Here is a 24,579-nt window from a genome sequence, read left to right on the forward strand (position 1 = left end):
TGCATTGTGGCAGTCACTAAATAATACATGATTTTTATGTTTGCTTTTGTTTGTATTGCTATGTTTTCTTTTTGGGGGGGGGGGGGCGTTGTTGTTTTCTGGGGTGGAGGGTTTTTTGTGTTTTTTGTTTGTTTGTTTGTTTGTTTGTTTGAAAAAAGCCCAAGTGCTTTCATGTGTTTAGCCAGTTACACTCTAATATGCCGAGATTAAAAGCTATTGTTGGAAATCTCTTGTCTCTTCCCCTGGTAGGAGTCGGCCTCATGGAGGTTGTCATGGAGCCTGATATGTGCTGTGGGGAAGAAGCAGCTGCAGCAGTCAGAGAGCTTCAACTTATTCTTCAAACACTTGGGAGCAGCCAGGCAATCATGGCAGGTACAGAAGCGGGAAGGGCATGTTCTCTTGTCACCAGTAAATCCCTGCATTTGCAGGAGTTTCGCAGCTTCTGGTTGTTTTGCTCTGCAGTTGCTTATAACACACAGCTTTTTCTAGCTGTTGTTTTTACAATCCTCAGAGCCTGCCCTAATGTCTCCCATGCTTCAGGTGTCCTTGTGGGCCTGCCTTCCTCTGCAGAGGTTTGCAGTGTTAGATTTTATATTAACTCAAACATTACTTTTACAGGATAAGCCTAGGCAGGAAAGAGTGTCCCCAGGGTTCTTGTGTTTCTTCCTGTCTGCCCTCATGTTGCTTGCCATAGAGCTGCAGCACAGAGGCAATGTAGTAAGGACTAGCTGTGGAATATGGATGTTTCCTTAGCTCCCACAAAGTAGTAGGAGTATGGATCATCCTCTAAGTTGCATATCAGGTCTCATCTGGTCATAAAACCGGTGTAAGCAGTAAACTTATGCAGGTGTCTTGGGTGAACCAACAAGATTTTACCCCACCTGATTGTTTCACACACTCAGTCTGTCCCTCCCCACACCCTTCTGGCATTACGTTCACTAGGTCTCAACTTGTCTTCCCACTAGGGGGATCACTGCTGATTGGGGGATGCTGTGCAGAAATTTGTGTTGGTTCGTGCTGTGCAGCAGGCTTGCAGGGAACAGTTGCAGGCATTAGCAGCCAAGGTCCCAAGGTATCCTCTGGCATTTGTTCCCGCACATCAATCTGATCTTCAGGATTCTCCTCTACCTCCAGGATTTCTCCAGCAGAGATCACTACAATCTTTCTGAGACCACTTCTTCTTTTGAGAATCCCTCATTTTGGCCCCAGCTTTTCTTTCAGGAACTCTAAAGCCCCGGTTTTCCTAGTCTAAGTAGTTGATGTGCAGAAGCGCAGCATGTCTTCAGCCTCCTAACTGGTTGTTCGCTCTCATGTCCCTTTCTAAATTTGAGACAAACCATTTTTGCTCAGTCCTAATGTTACCAAAGTTTACAACCAGCCCATGGTTACAGCTAGCAAACAGAAGGCTTCTACATGAGAGTTTTAAAAAGTGCAGTTTGGGGCATTCATTTCCCCCAGCACATACACTCATTTATCTGTTGCCTGTTAGTGTTCACAATTTAAGCTTTTTTTTTTTCCCTTTTTTTTTTTTTTTTGCCTGCGATAATTGGCCTCACTGATCTGGCAACAAAATCAGGTCATAATATAAATGGGTGCATCTCCTAGAGAACTAAGCCAGAATGGTCCAAGTATTACCAAAGACTTACGGGATCCAAGAAATGTTAGATACTGATTCAAATCTAATTTAATGTAGGGCGAAATAATAATTGCTAGACATTACATATGTTACATAGCGTCTTGCGCTGCCTACATCTTCTCTCTGAATCTTTTCTCACAAGTGCTGTACCCATCAGGTGGGGCACAGTGTTTAGTTATTAAGCAGCCAGTTTGCACAACTCTTCAAAGTCCTTCATGGACATATATATATGCAATCATTTATCACTTCTGAATTTGACCCTCATATTGCCACTGGAATTGCACTGTGGTATCTTTTACTGCATTGAGATTTCTGACTGTAAAGGCGGAGTCCAGTGCTGGGAATATTTTTCCTGCAATATAATTCACTTTACAAGTATTTGAAATTTTTTTTTTTGCAGGTGGCATTTTTAAGGGCTTTCTACTGTGGTTTTCCCTCATCATAGAATGGTAATTCATAATTACCATTGCTATAAATCATAATTACTTGCTTTCAAATAAGGTCTTTACGTTCTCATAATTTACCCTCATTCTACTTCTGTGTTCAGTGAAGACAAGTGCCCAGTTTTATTCACTGTTACTTCATTAACAATACACAAGTGAAAAGATTATTTCATTGCAAAAAGAAATGAAAAGAAGCTGAGCTTAAAGTGGGCTTAAAGGGATATAGCTTTTTTAAGAACATTTAGGGTCTGGTTCTCCTTTCACTTATGCCTGATTAACTTCATTGTCACATCACATTGACACCTACATCCAAGTAGAAGCAGGTTGTGTCTCAAAATGAAGCAAGGACAGGACAAGAATATTCTTCTGTAACAAGTACTGATTTCACCCCAATGAGGAAGCACATGCAAAACACCTCTCTTGAAAGAGATGTTGGGTCATTCCAGCACTTTTATTCTTAATTTGTGTTTGGCAAAGGCTCTTTGAAGACAGAGGAAATGAATGAACTATCATCCAGCCTACTTTTACAAAATGCACCAAATCCTCTCTAGTCAATTTATATCTCTTGACCAGAATGGATTCTGAGCCATAGACTTCTCAGGTTTGACTCTGAGCTATTTTGTATTTTCTTTATTAGTACTACTGTATCTAAACATCAAGTAGGTTTTGTGTGTGTTTTGTTTTGTTTTGTTTTTCCTTTTTATCTGTATTAAAAATTAAGAACAAAGATGAAGGCTACAGACGTTCACTATGCAATATGGGAAAAAATGATAAGTCTTTATAATATAAGCTTTCCTGTTTGTTTATTCCCACCAGTTGAATAACTATGGCAAACCTTCTCTTCTTAGAAGTGATGTCTTTAGGGGAGAAAACTTAGAAAGATGAAAGTCCTATTTACTTGAAGTTGAGTCATCAAAGATCTCTGAGGACATTAGCCCATTTTGGACTAAAATTGTAGGATGCTTTTATATGTAACTTTGTATTCAGTTTCAGTGTTTTTGGCAGCCAGGGAAATTTGGGGAAGGAAAAGATTGCAGTTTCTTGAAGGAGAGGAAGAAAATTAGAAAAATTCCACCACTTCTGACATTTTGTCTTTGGACTGCAAACTTCCAAGGACACCTAAGTAAATCTGTTGAACATAACTGCAAGTCTTGTGTTCCATGCTAGAGCATCATATATCCATCAAGTTGTAATTCCAAAGTTTTTCTGCTGTTTTTGGTGGAATGGAATTCACAGTCTGCTGCTTTAAACTGCTTGTATAATTCTGCCCTTTATTTAAGGGCTGTGAGTCAGAAGCTCTTTCTGTTGTACGGATTTAGAGGACCTGCCCTGCACTGTGCCATACAGTTTTCTTGGAGAGGAATTATGAGCAATAATACTAAATATATATATATGTATAAAATCGTATTCTTGGAAAATTTTGAATGATTGGAGGCAGAAGCTTGAAATGGAATCACAAACAGAAAGCTATTATGAGGTGGTTGTTACCCATTTTTGATCATATGGAAGTCAGCTATTAATGTTCTACACGTAACATGCGGTTTATTAATGCATGCCAAGTTTGTTTGTTTTTTACTCTAGGTTACAAGGCAGACTCTTCTGTTGATAAAGTTTCCTTTTACAGAGGGTCAGCTGAGAGTGGATGCCAATGTTTCTGTGCATCACCCTGGAGAGCCTTACGGAGTGAGGACGGAGGTGAAGAATATCAATAGCATACGGTTCCTGGCAAAAGCAATAGGTAAATGGTTCCTTTGTTATTGGAGCATTGTAGATATTTTAGGAGGTCTCAGTAAATGAAATATGCCAAGCTCCAGAGTACACTAATTGGCCTTAAATGCCTTGATTAGCTTTGTCTGGGCATCCCATCCATGCGTCTTGCCCCTGGTCCAGGAGTCCCATTTAAGTCCAGGCTGGGGCCTTCAGACTTTGCCTGAGCAATGTCACAGGTGTGTGAGTTTCCAGTCCTGTCTCCTGATGGACCTTGGACCTGTGCTGTAGTCTTGTTCCCAGTCCTGTGGCTGGCCTTATGTCCTGCTGCTTCTGACTGAACTCGCTGGATGGACCCTGGACCCAGCTCACTCCCGTCACCGTGACCGAGACCCTGTCAGTGGACCTATGGGGCGCTCTGGGGATAGCAGCCACGTTAGTCTGCAGTTTTAACTTTTATCCCTCTGCCTGTAAGAACAAAGCAGATGATTCAGTGCTTAGAGTGTTTGAAATATATTAGCAGTAGCTCTGTGTCCTCCAGTGTAGATGATTGCTTTCCACTGAGTACAGTAGATGGTGTGTGTGAAGTTTGGATGCAGCTTGGGTATGAGCAAGAAAAGATGATCATTACATCTCCAAAATAAAACTGGCAAGGAGGATATGAGAATTCTTGTTCCAAATACTCCACTGGGTGAGAGGAAGGTCACTAGGAATGTATGGCTTGGCTGCAGTGCCTGGGAGAAAATGTTTTCTATTTGAAGGAAATGAAAGAAGATGAGGAAAACATGCAAGGAAAGAAACAGTGCTGGAGAGAAAGACAGTGACTAATAATTCTGTCTGTAACTACTGCTGTTGATTTCGTTAAGGTTAAATCAACAAACTTTTCCATTATTGCATAGCAGTGAAATAGTAGAATGTATAAAAGCTAATAGTGCAGTATAGCAAGCTTATTTTTTTTCTTTTGTTTCTGTCAGACTATGAAATACAGAGGCAAATTGAAGAACTGGAAAATGGAGGAACAATCCTGAATGAAACAAGAGCCTTTGATTCCAAGCTTGGGTGAGTTTTTATTTTGGAGGAATATCAGGAATAATAGCTTTAGAGTGCTAGGGATACCCAGTGAACTGATATGGGGAGATAGCATGGTATTGCTCAACTTCTTTCTTCTGAAGTCAAAATTCACCAGCATGGTTTCATTGCAGGTAGTAATTAATTATTCTTAAATCTGAGGCTTTAACACAATCTGTTGATAAAAACAAGCAAACAAACAAAAAAAAACACCCCTGTGTGTTAACATCAAGCAGTGTCAGGGAGTTTGCGTACACACTTCCTTTGAAGTGGCTTTAAGAAGTTCTCCTGATCTTCACGAGGTGATGTTTTTGTTTTGTGTTTTTTTTTCTTTTTCCAGGAAACTAATTCTGTGGTGTACCACTTCTCACATCTTACCTGTTTTGTTTTATTTTAGGTGCACTGTACCAATGAGAGACAAAGAAGGAATGCAGGATTATCGGTATTTTTTTTTTAAATAAAGTTAACATTTCAAGAACTGAAAACTTATTTAATATGCTAAGCGTAGTCAGTGTAATGAGCCTGTAAAGTTAGTATGGTGAGTGTGGAAGTGGACCTTCCACTGGAAGGGAAAGAGACCTATCAAAATCGGTGTATTTCTGAGAAGTTCAGATCTAGAACTCTCTCATCTCTGCTAAATCCCATAGATCTTTCCCAAAAACTAAGCTGGATTACCTTAGCTCCAAGTGGATAAATTGAAGGTTTGCTTTGTGGCCAGTACACATGTATTATTAAGAATGTCTGACATTAAATGTAAGAATATTCTGAGTTAAGCATTGTTCCTGCTTTAAATAAATACTGAGGGAAATGATTTTCAGATAGCAGGCCCTGCCTCTTCACACTTAAATTATGTTTAAGACACTGTTTGAAAATCCTAACTACTGCTGAAGGGTGTCAGCGTACATAGGCAGGTTTCTACCTTAAGATTTGCGTAGATCTGTTGAGGTTGTTACCCTGCTAAGTACTTCTTGCTTTCCGCCGGTGTGAGATGATAGCCATCACAGTTTGATTGCTAGCATGATTCATGTGAGCACTCTTTCATCTACTCTCGGCAAAGTCAGTGCAGCACAGTCAAGCCATAAACAGCCAGCTGAGAAGGATGGAGCTGGAGGGTGAGGGGCTAAGGCATGACTACTGGCAGGAAGCAGTGCTGCTGGGAGCTGGGGCAGCACTGCGAAGCAGCAGCATAACCTCTGAGTGCCCTAGCACAGGAGGTAATCACAGTAGTGTCCGGATGAGATCATCCGACAATGCTGCTGGTTATGTAGCTCAGTGATTACTGAGGGCTTTGGGCTCCTCTTCTCCTCTTCTGTGCCTGCCTGCATCCTCCCCTGGATAGGGTCTTCTTAATGCTGATCCACCCAGGAGTTCCCTGGCTTTGCATCCTAGGACAGTCTTCCTGTTACTGCCAGAGTTCACTTCTCGGCTGGAGAATCGTAGTTCTGCAGGAGAATTTTCAGAGCCTCTTAGCTCTGCCCTATCTGTATTCCTGTTACACCTACATAAATTCTTATTGAAGCACAGCAAGGATTTTGAAAACATCCCACAAACTTTAAATTAAATCTGCTTTTCCAATTAGCATTTGTAGAAATGCAGCAGAAATGGCAGTGATCATTTAAGAATTCCTTAATGTGGTAGGGGCTGGCTTATTTAACAAGAATAAGAACACAACTAATTTAACAAGAATAAGAACAAATGCAAAAGAAAGTTCATGTAAACCTTGGCAAAACTGGTGAGTCCAATATACTTCAAATAAAGACCAGAGAGAATACTACTAGTGCTAAGATTATGATCAATATTAAACTGTGTTTTCTCAGATTTTTATAATTTACTTCTTGCAAATATGCATCAGATGTGAGATCTATGGTTAGGCAGATTTGAAATAAAAATTATAGAGGTTGTCCAATGTCCTTTATTCTGAAATTTTTGAACCCCTCATTTGATCATCTAGTAATGAAGTTTATGCTTCAATTGCAGTTATTCCAGTGGTTTGAAATGGCCTTCTCTTTAAGGGAGCCTTTTGTTCTGTGGTGGCACCCTGCTGAACACAGTGACTTTGCTTTTAGCACAGCATGGGATTTCATCTAGATTTTTGAAGTTAGTATGGAAAAGGTTGCAGCCTGCCCAGATCACTCCTGGCAGTTGGCTCTCAATCTGGGTTTCTTCCTGCCAGTTCACTGCAGTCTTTTTGCCCAGATCTACAGTTCATGCTTGATGCCAAAAGGTTGAATAGGTTGTTTCCATAGCTATCATTGTCATTGTTACTAATAATATTATTTTGGGTGCAGAAGTGTTTTAATTACTCCTTTTTTAACATTGACTTTGACAATCAGTGGCAAATACTTACAGAGAATAGGGACTTTGCAGCAGTTCAGGGACTGATCGCTTAGTACTTACCAGTGATATACCAAGTAATTATTTTTTAATGTTTTATTTTGTTAAAATAGTAGTACAATTTCCAGGTAAGCTTAAACTTGTCATATTTTTTTATCTTGTTGCTTAGCTTTTGGACTGAAAATAATTCTAAGGAAGTTTTTCTTCATTTTCTCTAGGTTCATGCCAGAGCCAAATCTTCCTCCATTGATTCTATATGATACTAAATCTCTGCCAGCTAATGTGAACCATCAGCAAGTGGTAAATATTGATTGGATTCATGAGAGACTTCCTGACCTCCCCAGTGCGAAGAGAGCAAAGCTTGTTGAGCTGTATGGGATTCTTCCTGAACACAGCTTCACCTTAGTGGTAGGTCTATTGATCAAGTGCTAAAATAAACCTGGCGACTTCAAAGCTCCATTGTTTTTAAAAACATTTACAAATGTCATTAATAACCAGCTATCAGTTCTTATGGATTTTTTTGGTTGGAAATATGTCCAGTTCATTGCCTACTTTGTACCTTGGAGCCACATGAATAGAATAGTAGGAGAAAAAGAAACCTTGCACAGTGCTCCTAGAAAAAGCATTTCTCATGCAAGGTGCAGTCAAATAACTATTATTTAATATTGATCTTGTCTGTCTACACATGGACAAACTAGTGACTTACTGCCACAAATGTACAACTTCCTGCTGATAAATCCTTGTCTGCAATTGCATGTTCTTCTTGTCTTTGGGTCTGGTATGAGGCTGGGCACATTGGCAGTATTTAACAAATTAATAGATATGCTTTCCTGACTGCAGAAGGAAAACCTATAGTTTAAATCTTTCAGCTTCATGTGCCCCAGTTGATCTGGTTTCCATACTCTTTAGAAAAAAAAATTGACTTATTCTTAGGTAAATAAACAAAAAGGCTTTACAGCATGAACGTTGACCTCACAATGCAGTTTACCAGGGACAGGTTGAGAAGAGGGGATGTGAAAGAAAAGGATGTGACAAATGTGGATGTAAATAAGGAAATGACAGCAAAATCTCATAACTTCCAAAATTAATCTAAAGGACTTCAGGCTTCTTAAATAAAAATTGCATCATCTTGTTTTGGCAGTGAAAACTCTGTGGGGGGTTAGGATAGCCACCCAAGCTTAGACGTTTCACATAGCCAGCTAAGCTAGGACAGTGTTCTGCTTTGGTTACCTCTGTGATTAGTGGAGACAGAAGGAAAACAACTTCATGGTAAGATTCAGAGTATAACCGTAAGTACTTTAAATTGTCCTCTGGAGGAGTTCCTTTCCTTTGGCTGTAAATGCAGAGAGAGCAGTGCACATAACTACCTAATACCCCTTCTTCGTGTGTCTTTAATACACTTGTGCTGTGTATACTGTGTATATTTTAATACACTTTTATAGAATCTGTTTCTACAGAAAACATGGTTCCTTCTTCTGAAGAAGGATGTTAGGAAATCTGCTTTTGTGCTGGTGCACCATTTTAGTGGGCTACTGTTTGGTAAGCAGATGTGTTGCAAGTCTCATCGAAGTGATGAGGCTGCAGTGTCTGAGAAGCATCTGTAGTATCTTACCTTTCTGTCTCATTGTGTAAATTGCACAATGTGATTTAGCAGGCAGTATTCCTGTCCAAGTGTGCATTTTGTCTTGCACATTAAAATAAAAGGAGCTCAGAAGAGCAAATAGGTCTCTGCACGCCCTTTTTTCTGTTGTTTTTTCTTCTTCTCCCTCATTGTGGTGGGTTGACCTTGATCAGCTGCTAAGCACCACACAGCTGCTGGCTCATTCCCCCAACCAGTGGCATGGGGGAGAGAGTAAGAAGAGCAAAAGCAAAATAACTTATGGGTGGAGATAGAAGTAACACTTAAAGAAGTGAAAGAAGGAGGAAGGAAAAAACAAAAGTAATGCAATAGCAATCACTCATCACCTCCCACAAGTAGTCTGATGCCCATCCAGTCTCTGAGTACCTCCCCCAAAACCCTCTACCCTCAGTTTTTCTTGCTGAGCATGACGTTATATGGCAGGTAATATCCCTTTGGTCAATTTAGGTTTGCTGTTCTTCTTGCCCACCCCTAGCCTGCTCACTGCAGGGGTAGAGCAGGAAAAGAGAAAGCCTTTATGCTGTGCAAGTATTACTCAGCAATAGCCAAAACACCGGTGCGTTACCAGCACTGTTGTAGTCACAAATCCAGAACACAGCACCCTATGGCCTGCTATGAAGAAAATTAACTTCATCCCAGCCGGACTCAGTACACCCACTCCTTTCACTTGGCATCAACCTTCTTCTTCGATCTTGCTAGTACTGATGGCCTCTGCTGTGTGGTTTCTGTCATCTCTAGCAACTAGCCCTATGGATTTGCCTGACCAGCTCCCCTTTCTTTCCAGCCATTCTCTGAAATCCACTATTGCTTTTGCTTTTTCTCTCTTAGCTTTTTCCTTTTTGCAGCCTGTAAGATAATTAATGAGCTCCAAGCTGAAATTCGGGATACAGCTTGTAATAAGATAATGCATCCATTTGAATGCATGAAGTGAACACATTCTTCATTGTGGGTCTTCTTTTATTGTGCATTAGAATGTCAGCATGTATACTCTCCATAAAAGTTGCTTGCCTGTTCACTGGGAGACTAGTTAACCTTAATTCATCTGAAAATGGTATGTCCATTGCTGTATTAAGCTTACATCAGAATTTACAGAAGATTGCTGATAGGGCCAGATGCACAAATCTAATGAGCATTCTTTCAGGTTAGAGCGCCCAGGAGTGCTCATTAAGTAAATGGCAGTGGTAGAGGGATGACTCTAAAATGCAAAATCTCTGTTCTGCGCCAACTTGTTAGAGAAAACACACACACAAAAAAAAGTTATAATAAAACAATACTGTACCTCAGAATGCAAGTTAGTTTGTGAGCTCACTTCATGAGCTTTATTCTCATGTATGATAACTGCCTGTATGCACTGCAGTATTGAGAATGTAAGACTCCAGCGTTGCCTAATTGCAAGATGAACTGAAATGGAAGGAGAGCTTTGGCTATTAATATCTTTGCCTGAGATTTCCTAAGTGTAAACTGCTAGATTTTTCATGGTTTTGTACAAATGACAAAAATAAATGAAGTTTGATTTTCTTTATGCAAAATCCTTCTTATTTGTAAACATACAATTTTTTGGGCTGGGTAGACTGAGTGGTGTTTGGGTACTCAATTTCTGCATGCAGTTCCTACTTTGCTGTGTAAACAGTTAGACTGTTAAATACTGTTCTTCTGTCAAGAAGGATCTCTGAGAACTTGGCCAGTTATGGTAGTATAATATTTTTGTCTTGCTTCCTGTTGGGGCAAAAAATAAGATGCATTGGCATAGATATTAATGTGATGCTTTGTTTTCAAAAATCATGCTGAAGTCCAACCAAAAAATAGATTGGCTGTCACAGTACAGCATTAGAAAAAAAAAAGTCTGATCACTTCCTTTCTCATCTGAATTTGAAGTCTTTGTATACATTTACTGTTCCTCTGCTTACTCAGATAAAAGCGGCAGTTCCACTTGGGCTCGGGGTCATTCGTTTGCTGGAACAATTACATTTGTGAATCCATTAAACGGTCAAAATGGGATGCTGAAGAAGTAGTTCTTGACAATTTTGTTTACAGCATGCCACCCTCATACACTTTGGTGTGCAGGTGAATTTATGCTTCTTTTTAGAATTTAAAGCATTTTGTAAGAAGCCATAAAAAAGTTTGAACTGTCTTTCTTTGACTGCTCTTCTTGCCGCTTTAATGGAGTACATTTCCTGCTTTTTCCCCCCTGACAGTCTTGCACATTTTTGCGGCAGTTGTTACCTCATAGTTGGTTATTGTGGGCGCTGTGATGGTGAAAATGGGAAGAAGAAAGCAGAAAATGACATGCGTGAACACTGATGTAGTTTTCTCCTTCGGTTCTTCAGGAACATTATTGGTCTTTAAAAGCACAAGTTTGCATTACAGAGCCAATGTCTCTGCAGATGACACCCATGGCATTCTGTAAAATAGGGTATTGTTTTAAACTTGTTTTAAAAGCATGTGGAATTACTCCACCACTAGATTTTGACATGTACTATTAAACAATGGTGTTAAACCATATTTCAGAAATAAATTTGCATCTGGTTGAGTTTCATACTTCATGCCAGTGAGATTCTGGTGAATAAGTTACAACATATTTTGTGCATAATGGGAGCACCCAAGTGGGCCTCAATCACAAGCATGGTGCTGCAATTCCAGAATTCTGGTTTTCCTTCTAAGAAGAATAAAATATGTTACTCAGAATTAAGTGAGACAGCATTCCTGTGAACCAGAACATTAGAGCTTGCAGTGGTTTTCAGCTCAGATCTATCGCAAGGGACACGTCTGTGTGTGTGTGTGTGTACGTTAACTCTTTATGATGTTTTAAGCCACAGTGTAGAAATATAGAAGCAGAAAGACCTAGTATGTGCAGACAGCAAACAGAAAATTGTGATGACAAATTATTAGGGAAGGAGCTAAGTTAAGATTTCAATGAAGTTTTTTTGTTTGTTTTGGAAGTGAAATGATGGATAGTAGAGCTCAATGTATCAGAGCTGCCCTTCCCTAAGATTAACTACATCTTCTGAGGGAAAGACATCAAAATGAATTTGGTAGTTGGAGTTAGTTTAGCATGACAAAAGTTGACCAAAATGCACAACAAATTAAAGTCAAGTTCAAGTATTATGGTATCTAGAAATTAAAGCTAATCAAGCTATTCCTTCTTTATATGGCAAGAAAATAAGGAAAACATTTCATTTCTACCTGTCATTTTGACATTTTGACATTCTGCCTTGTTCATTTCAATCTGGCATTGCGGGGTTTTCCTTCTTTTTGGCTACAGAAAATCATAGTCACTTTAAAAAAATAAAGAAGGGCCAAGGAATTTGGGGGAGTATATCCAGTTCTATTTGCACAAGTAGCAGGCAGGTATAGGGTTCAGTGCCTGGTAGCATGTGTAAGTCTATCTCTCTGAGTATTCCTGGGCTTTTCTCCTCTTACTGCTTGGAAATCATCTGATTAAAATTTGAAGGCTGGGTATGTTTGTCCTTGATTTTCAAAGGTCTGGCAGCAGCATCAGAGCTGTAACTCCAGCCAGGCTGTTGATATCCAGAAATCTGAATATGCCCACTGCTAGATATATGCTTTCCATCATATACGTGATAAAAGTGTTGGACATGCTGCATCTGAGCTGTGTAGCCTTCATTGAGACATGTGGCGTCTGCAGACATTGTTTTTGTGTGCATAATGTTGTAGCTAGACTACTCTGCCTGGAGTGTTTGTAAAACCTTCTGCAGCACATGTATAAAAAATGACAAAAACAGCATTTATACATACTCACTTCTTCCTACCTAAATTGGACAGGTGCTTCTGTGGAACGCAGTCTGCCATTTAAATAATAGGTGTTTGTTTGTGCTAATGAATCCTGGGGTGAATTAGAAAGAGTACAATATTTAGTAGTTTATCATTTTAGTAATTCCACTTCATACATGCCTAGTTTTTAATCGTTTACTAGACTTTGATAATTACATCACTCCTCTGATGTTTGAGGTTTTTTGGTGTTTTTTTTAAGTATTTTTTTTGTCTTTAAGCAAAATTTGTTCTAATATATTTAACCTTAGATTTTACATTATTTATTGCTAAGTAACTGCTAGTTAAATTTGTAAGACCATAGGTCAAGAAAGGAAGTTTGTGTGTGTGTGTGTATTAGATAAGTATTGGGAGTTACCGGATCTACTCCACAGAAGTCCTCAGTGACTTACTGAGGCTGAGAACTTCGATTCTTTCTTTGCTCATGGTCTCAAGGTAAAGCGGAAGGGTCTGATTTTTGTCACACCAGTTTTACAGCACTTCAATCCATTACTCTAAGTAGGTTTTAATCTTTTTTACTGAATAGAGAGCGGTAGATTGCAGCCTCCTTAAAAGCCATGCATCATTACTAAAGAATGTGGTATCCAGAGATGGTAGAAGTTTACGTTCTGAAATGTTCAAGGTGGAAAGTCCAAATTTTTGTATTGCTGTGGTGATAAATTGTTTATAAAAACAAGGGCAAAAGAGACTGTTTTGACAGGGGTGAGTTTGGGTGGAAAAGTCAGGCTTTGGTTTAGCATGTACCTGGACTCTTTTTGCTCAGAAGTGTTCACAGAGATCTGTCTGCAATCACTACGTGCTTGGAAAATGTTTTTGCTGTGATGACAGTATACTGAGAATAACTCAGTGGCTGCCTCTAAACTGTTACCTCTGACAACTTCTGAGAGCTGACATGTCCTCCTGTGCAGTTATGGCAAACACTGCAGAAGTCCAGTAGCACGCTGGATTTGGATTCCTCCTTGAAAAGGAGCACTACAAGCCTTCAGTAGACCTAATAAGTTCTGTGCTCTAGTTAAAGATCCATCGCTGCCTTGATGTCAAACAGCACAGCATTCAACAGACTGTGCAGTGTCTGTTCTTCTAAAAACAGTCTCAGATTTCACTTATACTATAAACTGAATCCCTTACTGTCATACCTTCTGAGCATTTAGGGTGCTGTGTGAAGCCTTACATAGCTTCTGTGAAAGCTAGAAACTAGAAAAATAAAACCCCACTCCTTACAGTATGACCTTTCCATATCATTCAAGGGTGAAAACAAACCAATCTTATTCCATCGATCCAAAATAAAAAGAAGTGATTGCAAGATCGAAAGTGAAGTATCTGTAGACAGTTTCAGGCAAAGTCTTCTTGGTAACAGATAGCATGACAGCATGTGGAGCATTATATTGAGCAGTATAATTTCTGGCATCGTATGTATTTAAAACAAAGGAGATGAGAAAGGTTCTCTCCAAATGATAATTTTAGGGAGGATTTCAGAGAAAAGAGATCACTCATTTCTTGGAAGTTATATTAAAACAGACAGGCTGACATACGACCTATGTGTATGCATTCTAGACAACATAGTTTGCTTACTGTTATGTTAATAAAATTACTCAAAAGTCTTGTGGCTTTGAAATGAATTCACATAACCAATTTACTTTAGGATTGAGTATTTATACTCTGAATATAATTGTGTAACTAATCATGTTTGCACTTCAGTATCTCTTTGATGCATTTAATTCTTCTTTTAACAGAATGAAGACGGATTAACAGAATTCTTTGAAAATGTGGTAAAACAGACCCAGATGAAGCCAAAGAAAGTCATCGGCTGGATTTTAAATGACCTGCTGAGTTACTTAAAACAACATTCCTGTACAGTAAAGGAAAGGTCAGGCTTCTCAATTACTACAATGGTGAAACAAAATTGCTCCTTTTCTCATGTACCAAGAATAGTATTGTGTCACTCCGTTGCTCACTTCTGCTTTAGTTATTATCTGTGAAGTTTGTTATCCTAGGCAGTGCTACTTAGGCCTTGACACTGTCATGATGAATGAAGCTAACCGAATGCCTTCCAGAAAAGAGGACTATGTAGTTAAGAGTAGTAATCAGTGCCTTCCTTCTCTGGAATGTGACAATGTTAGGGCATAATCAGGCAATCAATACCAAAGCTGAGTATAGTATATCATGGAGAAAAATACTAGCTTGTCATGCTAAATGGTGTGATGTTTAGGCAAGCAACAGTAGCCTAGATACATTACGTATCCTTTTCTCTGAGGTAACTCTTGCCCCTTTTTTCCATAGCCCAATCAGTTCTGTTCTCCTAGCTGACCTTCTGAATCTTCTAGAAAAAAAAGAAATTTCTGCTTCAGCAGCAAAGCAGGTGAGTACCTTTTTGATTTTACTGTAATTTTATTTTGAATCTGTGGGCACTTAGTCCATTTGCATAGCTATTTTATATTCAGTGTGTACCAGTACATCGGTTGCTTTAAAAGGAAATTATTCAGAGTGTTGATGAAGGATAAATCTTGCATCTATACTGTATACATATAACAGATGAAAATGCCTTGTGTATATAATCTTACAGATATATTTGCATATTCAGCGTTAGAAGGGAGCACAAACCAAACAGTACATTTTCACCATGTGAACTGCAGTCAATTAATTAAGTTCTGCTTCTGAACAGACCAGGCACTAGATCTCAGTTTGGTAGTTTGAGTCAGACCTGAGCAAAAGGTCAGTGGGAACTAATCCCTGACTTGCAGTTAAGCTGAGAGTATCAGCTACTGTGTGCTAAGGGATACTAGGGTCTATATTCCCAAGTATTAGCATATGGAAATGGATATAATTACCTGATTGTAGTCACAAAAATAAGTCTGATCTGGCACACTCTGTGAGTCAAACATGGAGACACCTGGCCTTTCTTTTATCCCAGCTTCTTTGTTATTGGTGTCTCAAGCAAGAACTGTCTGTAAAGCCAGCTTTCCCCCTGTCAGGACAGTCAGAAAAATCAGCACTTGGCACATTCATCTCTGAAGTTATGAACTGTTTATGATGGGTACTGTGATGTCTGTGTGTATATAGACAAAATTTGGATTTTTTTTGTGAAAAGGAATAACTGCCATTCATCTCACGTTCTTTGTGGAATGCACTGTTCTTTCAATTAGTGATTGGCCTTTACATAAATACATTAGGTGGCTGTTTCTTCTCAGGTGGTCATCAGCAAAATTGTTAATGAAGATATTTAGTTTGCCTTGTGTGCTTTCAAGTGTATAACACTCTGAAATACACAGGGCTGGCTTCCACCTTTTTAGTACAAATCGATTGAGTCCAAGAACAACTTTGGAACAGTACAGGGAGCAGTTCACCTTTTGCATGATTATAAACCAAGAGTAACAGTTGCAAATGTGGCTCTTTACCCTACTTGGAGACACTTAAACCTCCTGGTTTTGGGGGGTTTCTTGTGCTTCTTAATTAAGCTGGGCTTGTGGTTGGTCTGCTCCTCGGAATAGCCAGCTGCTTATTATAAGCACCATAAATACAAGATCTAAGTGCCTGACTTCAGGCATGTGCTTTTGGAAATTTTAGATTGCAAAAGTAAAAGCTTCAAAAAGAACATAAAATATTAACAGGAAATGCATTGGGATGCAGGGTGGTTGTGTGCCTGTGGGGTAATGGGACACCCATCAGCTTGGTCTCTGTGTCTGAGAGAGGAGCTTCAGAACTTCGTTCTTAATTCCCACCTTCCTTGTGGAGGTAGAAACAGGGTACTAATGCTCTTCTACTGAAAGTTTTTCCTTGTGATATATCTGTATGCCAGCACTTCTGACAGGTTATGAAATGTCAAGAATTTCAGAGATGCCTTTCTTGTTTAATTACAAACTCCTTGTAGTGTGCGTGTTGTCCTCTCTGTTCTGAAATTGGACACAGAGAAATAACAGTACTGTTTGCCATCACTGAGTGATGCTATCAAACTGCAGGAACCTTGCCGCATTTAGAAAAGTATTTTGGTTGCCTGGATGTCAGAAGAATAACAAATGTTTATAACAATTCTCAGCAGTAGGCAGAGATACTGGATGGCCCGAGGGCAGAAAGGGCTATATATACACAACAGCAGATGAATTGCAGCACTTGGGGTGGGGGAGAACGAGTTGCAGCGGTAGAGACAGATCCAACTAGAAATGATAGAAGGGTTTGATGGGGTGAGCACACAGACATGTATCCATATACACGGCTCACAGCAGGAAGCCGTTAAAAGTTTTAATTTTTTAAGAGGTTTGCGTTTGGTCTCTGCTGTGTAAGGCATTAGAAACACAGACAGATAAAAGCCGTGAGTGCTGATTATAGACACAGAACATTGTATGGTAGGATGCATATGCCAAGGAAAGGGCACTGTGTGCTTGCATAATTAACACTTAGGTAATTACGGAGCTCACGCCCAACTTGCCATCAAATATAGCATCCTGCCCAGAGGTCTCCGAAGCAGTTTCAGACTGGCATGCCTGTGCGCAGGGGAGCAGCTTCCCATGCCGCAGGGCTGTGGGGCGAGCGTGGCCTGGGCCTGGCGAGCCTTGAGGCACCACTTTGAAGTCCACGGTGGGATGTCCCGGTGCAACTTCCCCAGGGCTGAAACCGCTCTGCTGGGCAGTACGCCTCAGTGGGGCCTCAGTCCTCACTTGTGGGGCTGGCAGGGTGTACATCTGTGGCATCAGGGCCTGCTTGTGAGTTACGGCCTTGGAGGAGGACGGGTCCCGGGCCAAGAAAGCGCAAAGTGGCCCTGGCTGCTGAGAGCCCTGCTGGAGCAGCTCAGCGTGGAGCCCCTCGTTGCCTGTTCTTCAGGGATCTGGAGCAGGGCACGGAGCAGAGCGGCCCCCAGGTCTTGTTTGCTTATGCAGTTGCATATGTCACCCACACAGGAATAACTTCAACACACCCACTTGGCACCCCTCCTTTAAAGTAGATAGCAGGAAAATGAGCACAGTACACAAACCTAAACAGAACCATCTGCTTTGACAATTATGGCTGCGCCATCTGGAGCACTGGACCCAGCCTGCCCCTCACTTTTGTCGGAGGCTGAGGGACAACTGCCAGGCATCAAGGCTTTCCATCAGTGGCAAGGAGAGATGCCCACAGAACAGGCTCGAGTGGTGCTGCCTGCTGCTTCCCTCCCACCTTTGGCAGCAAATCACTGCAGATAGGGTTTCCAGTTGGAGCCGTTCTCAGGCGCAGCAGTCAGCTGGCATGTTCACCAGTTGCAAAATGTTTGATATGATGCCCGTGGCAGCCAGACGTGTGAGTCCTGATTAATTCATCTTGACCAATGGTTTGCTGCTATGCCTGTGTAGGTAGAGAGAGCAGAACATCATTAAAATCTAATCACGCTCAGGCAAGAATCAATAGTAGAAACTACTGAGATTTCAGTAATGGAAATGGGGCCTGAGATTCTCGTTTTGGCTCTGGAGACCTCATAATTTGATCCCACTGTTCTGGTGCAGACAGTTTGTGTAAATGAGTTGAAATCATTTTTTAAACCGCTTTCTTTAGATGTGTACTCTTTGCCGAGTAGAGAAGCACATTTTTTAAAGTGAGTCTTTGACAGGGCTTGGCCACATCTTTCTGCTTTCCTTCATACCTGTGAACAAGCAGGGGCCTTGATAACATTATTGCCCCAGTAGCTGAGTGGATATGCTTGTTACCAAATTGAAAAGTACACGTGATGCAGATGCCACAGGGAAAATCTGGTGCCTTGAAGGTTTCTAACGGGCAAGCTTTTCTCAGCGCCAGGAGATGTTTGGCAGAGGACTAGCGGGGAAGCAGAGCTGTGTCCGTGACTGTCAAGCTGTCCTGCCCCCTGATCTAAGGCAGCCTGATGTATGAGTTGCTCCTGGGTAACTCTGCCATGCTTGGCTGCTTAGATTTTGTTTGTTGCAGATTTTTTCCTCCTGCAGCCCATAACATCCTGCTTGCATACATACCAATCCTAAAAATCACATCTGCCTCTTTCCAGGATGGTGATGGGGCTTATTTACTGTCCAGCCTCTGATGTGTGCAGTGCTTCGGGCTCTCCAGGGTGTTCTGCCATGGGCTGTGCTGTGCAAAGAGGACAGAGCTCCTTTTGAGGGGCGGTGTACCGGCCCAGTGCCTCGGGAGGCCCTCAGGGAAGGAAGGAGCAGGTGGAGGCTGCCGTGGAATTAGGCCATGGAGTGCAGCAAAAAGAAAATAATGCAAACTGCTGCAGACTGGTTGAATCTCTGTTGGGTGTATTTGTTTCTAGGGGTGTTCCAGGTAGCACTGGCACAATGATTTGCACTCTATTGTACTGCAAGGAAGGTCTTGCAGAAGACATCATATACTGCATTGATTTTTTTTTTCAGATGTAAGCAGCTGAAAGCTTTACTTATTGTGGTTCTAACTCTGGCTGCTTATCGGTAACTTTAGTATTGTGATCTGCCTTTAACCTTCTTACGGGGGGAAAAACAAGGCACTTTGTGTCACTGCCCTCTCTCGGGGTCTCCAGCACTGTGATAAGATATCATCAAAACCTTTGGGGTACAGCTGGCAAACAAATCTCTATTTATAAGAATTGTGTCAGCACATGGTTCTTACATACCTGTCGTGGCTACAAAATTGTTTAACTGAGGGTCTTTCATTTCAGAAAAGTCTTCCATGCTGAAGACTATTGCTGGGGTACTTAAAGTACCGTCCCGCACATTCCATTTTTCCTAAGTTGTCTCGCTGTCCTGCTAATTATTTAACACGCGGTTTGAATGGCCCTTCTCCTTTCCCCTTCCCAGCCTCTTCTCCATCCTACATTGAGTATTTACTGCTGAAATTTTGACGTGACATCCATTTCCATACTGGTACACAGCAGTGGCCCAAACATACAATTATATCTTCAGAGCAGGATGAAGCACAAGCAGCTGTTTTAATAAGGGTTTTCTTTCCCTCCTCCCACAGCTCTGAAATAAGAGCAAAGGGAATACAGAAAATGACTGCCCAAGGAAATTGTTTTTTTATAAATGTTCTCTTCTCTCAAGTTTATTCCAGGGCAATAGCCCTGCTACGGCATAGGAAAACACACTAGCATTAAGAAGTAATTATTCCAGAGGCTTAGGTTCACCCAGCATCCCTGTGCTTGGAGGTGATGCATAGGTGGGCTGGAGCTGCTGCGCGGAATTGGCCTGGCACCATTTCTCTTCTGCTTTGTCATACGTATCCTCATTACAGCTTGCTGATGAGGGCTGGTAATGAGATGAGTTACCTGGGATTGGACTCAGTACAACAGTCAGCTAATCGTCAGCTCCTGTGCAGAGACATCGCTCATGGAAATGCATTTTCTTACCGCTCTCAGGCAGTTCTTGTGCATAATGTGAGACGAGCGCGAGTGCTGCCTGAGAAACAGCCGCGGTGGCGGTGGCGGTGGCTGCTGCTGGGCCCACCCGCAGCAGGGAGCAGAGCTCAGAGCGGTGAGCAGCACGTGCTCCAGCCGAAAGGAGGGACAGAAGGTACACATGGGCTGCAGCAGACAAACTCCTTGGAACAAGTATCCTTGCTGCTGGCGGGCAGCTCCTGGCGCTGCGGCAGGCTGCAGAGCACCATTTCCCAACCATAACCTGCACTCTGTGCAGGAAGTGAAAAGGCTTCGATTGATTTCAGGGTGCCGAAAAGGGGGGGAAGGCACAAGAGCTCTTTCAGCACAACCCAGGATTAAATCTTGGGCTTGTTCATGTTGAGCCAATCTGCTCTTGCTGCTACTAAAATCTGACTTCTTAGCTCTGTAATTAAAATACTGCATGTAAATACCGCTGATACGTAAAGAAACTGACCTTTGCCACTCATTGTGATTTTCAGGTGTTCGAGGAACTGTGGAAGGGAGAAGGAAAGACGCCTCTTGAAATTGTTAAAGAAAAGCAGCTTCAACTGATAGAGGATCGAGAGGAGCTTGAACAGATCTGCCAAGCAGTGATTGATGAACACGAAAAGGAGGTGATTATGGTGATGCTGGAAAGCTCGGGCACTGTGTTAGGCTGTGGCACTAAAAAGGAGGGGATTAAAATGGCCTTTTCTCTTTTAATTGGTATTTGAGCTCTAGAGCCAGGATAGGAGCATTAAAGCTGCTGCACAGCTATGATCATGGCTTTTCTTCTGCTTTCTTATTTTACTCAGTGTTTCTTTGGAAATTGAAGCTTACACAAAATGATCAGCAGAAGAAATTACCAGTCTGGCTAATGTGCTAAGTCATTCTACGAGACCATAAAAATTTAATGCAAGAAAGCAAAGCTACGGGGCTTTCCTTCTGCCTTCACCTATGCAGCGTACTGGCCTTAACCTGACCTAGCCATTTGGCCATGTAATTCTCATTTTTATGTCTTTTCTTGAGATATTAGAGCAACAGTGCAACACTGTTCTGAATCTGAAGACTGAGACTATCCACCAGCAAGGCATATATTAGTTATGGGATTAGAGGCTACATCAGAACTAGCAGGGCCAAAATTTCACTTGTGTCTGTCTCTTCTCTGTGTCCCCACCTTCCCTCAGTGCCAGGGGCAAGTCTCTCTTGCTGTCCTGCCTGGTACTGTCTGCGGGGTGGGGAGGAGCTGGACCCATGTGGCAGCAGCACCGGTGGCTTCAGGGGGCTGTGTGTGCTGCAACAGGGCTGCTGTCAGCTCTGCTGTCCTGCGCCTGGGCTGTGGCAGCAGCACAAATGCTGCAGTGTGTTCAAGACAGGGTTTCAGCTCTTCCTCATCCCCATCAAAGGATGTGCAGCAGCCTGCGTGGCTCATCAGGCTAACAAGCTCTGAGCCAGGAAAAGGGGAAAAAAATACTTGTTGATCTTGAAGGGGAGGAGTGGGAAGGAATCCTGACAGTCTAACATCTGCTTTATAAAAAAAACAAAATGAAAACAAGTGCTTATATCTACTGTGGAGTGAAAATGTAAAAGCAGAAGTGAATAGCTTGCTTCTAATATAAACATTGTCTAGATACATTTGCCATTTGGAAAAAAGACATTAACATCTTTTGAGAACAATACCACCCACCCCAGATCTCATTGGGGGATGCTAACAGCTCCGCAAGAGCTTTTGATAAAGAAAATGAGCTTGCAGTAGGTCAGCGTGACCTCCATCAGACTGACTTATTTGCAGAGCCTGATAAAAGTGCTCCTGTATTTTCTGACTAGAACAGAAGCACAAGTGTGGATAGAAAGAACATTAGAACTGATTGGGAAGTGCAGAAGCTGAAGGTCCATAACTATACTCCCGTTTCAATAATAATGCCTTGGCTGAGAATGTAATTCTTCTCTGCTTTCCCCTGTTTGAGTCAAGCCAAATGCAGTAGAATGGCCTCACTTTCCTCCTTTTTCCAGGTGATCTTTCACTACAGCAAAAGCTGCCCTGAAGCCCTGTAATTCACTACTTCAAATTGCTGTGAGAGCTTGCATGACAAAATAGTTAGCCGAGTACTTGCCAGGGGAAAAAAGTATGCCTTGCTTTCTGATAGCAACTTTCTTTAAAAAGAACTAACCCAGACAAAGTTGTTCAAACCAACACCAAGCAGTTTATGAAAATGCAGCATCTAGGCTGTACCGTACTCTCCCCCGTATAAGGAATTCCTAGCATGTAAGGAGTAATGAGGCCTTTCCATACTGTGACGTTACAGAGAAAATTTCAGCCTGCCAATAACTCAGATACCCTAATGAGCAGCAATATTTGCATTTGTGCTTAGCATTGTCACAGTTGGTGGTTCATATGTTAGCCATCCTTCCCTTAATGTCTGTAAATACAGCATCCTGTTTAATTGAAGCTATCGTGTTTTGCCCAGTAATTCTGACAATGTAGGGAATGTCTTCCTGCCACTCAAACAGTATGAAGACCAGAAGCTTGTCGTTCAGCAGTAGCATATCGCTTAAAAATGCCCAAAAGTAAAATTTTCAATGCTTTTCTTTCACAGTTTCTTTACTTAGGTTTTAAACATGGCCTTGATGTTTTGCAGGTAATTGTGCATCAAAAAAACACCTCTGACAGGAGACCATATTTGCTTTGTTGCAAAGGAAATTTCCTCGCTTAAAGGAAATAATGTGCTGTTACCAAAACACCTTAGTCTGCTCTTGAAGGACTTCACAAGTATCAAATAGATTGTGATTCAATGCAAATTATTTATTATACCTGACCAGCATATTGAAGAAAACATAAGATAGAGCCTATTAGCAAAAAGAAGTCCCTCTCATTTTTCTTGCTGTCTTTCAGGAAGTCACTGTTCAAGTTGCAGACCTTGTTTAAATCCAAAAATGTTCTCTGGCTTTTTCAATAAGAACAAATCTTTCTATTAGTTGTAAGGCCCTGCTGCTGTAGAGACTTGCTGTTTTCTCAGGGGAGCAGAGCAGGAACTTATTGCAAAGTTGAAGGCAGTTTTTATAAATAACAACTTAGCCCCAAAATATAGTATTCAACCATGCTGGACAAAGGACAAACCTTTAGGTTTTGTCTTAGAGGACAAAAATATTCATACTTTGGCTGTGAATGAGCAAAAGATGCTGTTTTCCAGTAACAATGGTGTTTATCTGTTCTTTTTAAAGGTTATGGCGATAAAAGCAGGAAATCAAAAAGTTGTAAATAAGTTAATTGGACTGGTTCAAAGAGCAACCCAAGGCCGATCCAATCCTGTTCTGGTGAAGCAAATATTAGAGAAGAAGCTGTCAGAGTAGCCACAAGGGAAAACTGCACAGTTGTCTACAGAAGATACGCTTCGTCCTGTGTGGTTCACTGCTAACGAACTGTGGTGCCTCCTTGTGTGGCAGCATTACATGCCCCAGATCAGTTATAATGCAAGGAGCATTACTTTCTTGCCTTCCCCAGCTGCGTCAGCCAAAGGCAGATGAGTGAAAGACCACCTCAACAGAAGATGGAGTTGTTTACATGTCCTCCACTTTGGTGGGGCATTCAGAAATGTAAACTACACACAGCCAGTGGGAACAAGTTCCCAGAGAAGTCTGTGAGTATACAGAGCGTAAGTTGTATTCATTAGTTTTGTAATAAAGCAAGTGTAAACTGAGCTCTTCTAGCTTCTTGAGATGGGCAATTCACAGCTCTTCAATGCATAAATCTGGTGGGACATACTAATAACCCATTGTGAGTTAGTGGGAGCGCACTAGTAGATGCAATGAAAGCACTTAGCACTAATTAAGAATGGCCACATGTGCCTGCATGCCTAGCAGAAGGGGGCATAAAAAAAAGTGCCATTGTCCTCATTCTTCCTGATTTCTGACATACGGGACAAGACAGTCACTAGCTGCTTAAGTGAAGTGCCTGAGGCTCGTGCCACCAACAGCTATCAAGTGCCTGTATCTAGGAACTGGTGTCAGATTCTTTGGTTGCCTCCTGTTTGTATGTGCCCAACCATCTCCTCTGGCTATGCAGCCCTGAACAATTCATAAATGATGTGTACCGGAGCCCTTCTGAGACTCACCTACCTTTTGGGCCTGTGAGGTTCAGAGTAGCAGTTGTGCTTCTTATAGCCCCACACAACCAACAGGGGAAAAGCATCACTCTTCTTCTGTGCAGCAGCTCAGGGGAGAGACCATTCACTCCGGTTTGGTTTTCTCTCTGCTTGAGAGAACTCACGCCTGTTTCCCATGCAAATGCTCCGAGCCCAAAGTCGCATGCTGCATTGGCGCAGGGCTGTCTGCTCTCATTTGGAACTCCAGCCACATGGTAGAGGAAACTGAACATTGTTAGCTTACCAAAAACGAGCAGGATCCAGCTGGGTTCCAGGGTCTGCTCCACTCATTAATCCCAAAGAGTGGTTTATGCTGGTTTTGGTTTGTTCGTTTGCTTTTTATACCTTCCATTTTGCAGCCCCTAGCATCAAGTACCCACTGAAGTCCAGGGCCCTAGAGTTAAGTTCCCCTTCCCAACTCCATGACATGTTTAAATCCTTTAGCTGATCGAGCCATTAACAAGAGGCCCAACTAGGGGCAGCCATTCAAATTT

At 41.5% G+C, this 24,579-nt stretch overlaps 1 protein-coding gene across 1 annotated transcript in view; it reads left to right on the forward strand.

Moving 5' to 3' along the window:
• Positions 1–23,641, forward strand: part of GATB (glutamyl-tRNA amidotransferase subunit B) — a 43,867-nt gene extending 20,226 nt beyond the window's left edge. Inside the window, exons 5-13 of the mRNA XM_040556664.1 lie at positions 250–372; positions 3,704–3,817; positions 4,761–4,845; positions 5,252–5,296; positions 7,407–7,596; positions 14,350–14,483; positions 14,897–14,975; positions 20,444–20,578; positions 23,166–23,641. Coding sequence (XP_040412598.1) covers positions 250–372; positions 3,704–3,817; positions 4,761–4,845; positions 5,252–5,296; positions 7,407–7,596; positions 14,350–14,483; positions 14,897–14,975; positions 20,444–20,578; positions 23,166–23,294 — 1,034 coding nt within the window. The 3' untranslated portion in view covers positions 23,295–23,641. The remainder of the gene's footprint in view (positions 1–249; positions 373–3,703; positions 3,818–4,760; positions 4,846–5,251; positions 5,297–7,406; positions 7,597–14,349; positions 14,484–14,896; positions 14,976–20,443; positions 20,579–23,165) is intronic.
• Positions 23,642–24,579: the final 938 nt, after the last annotated feature.

Source organism: Cygnus olor, chromosome 4 (genome assembly GCF_009769625.2).
Source record: "Cygnus olor isolate bCygOlo1 chromosome 4, bCygOlo1.pri.v2, whole genome shotgun sequence".
NCBI lineage: Eukaryota > Metazoa > Chordata > Aves > Anseriformes > Anatidae > Cygnus > Cygnus olor.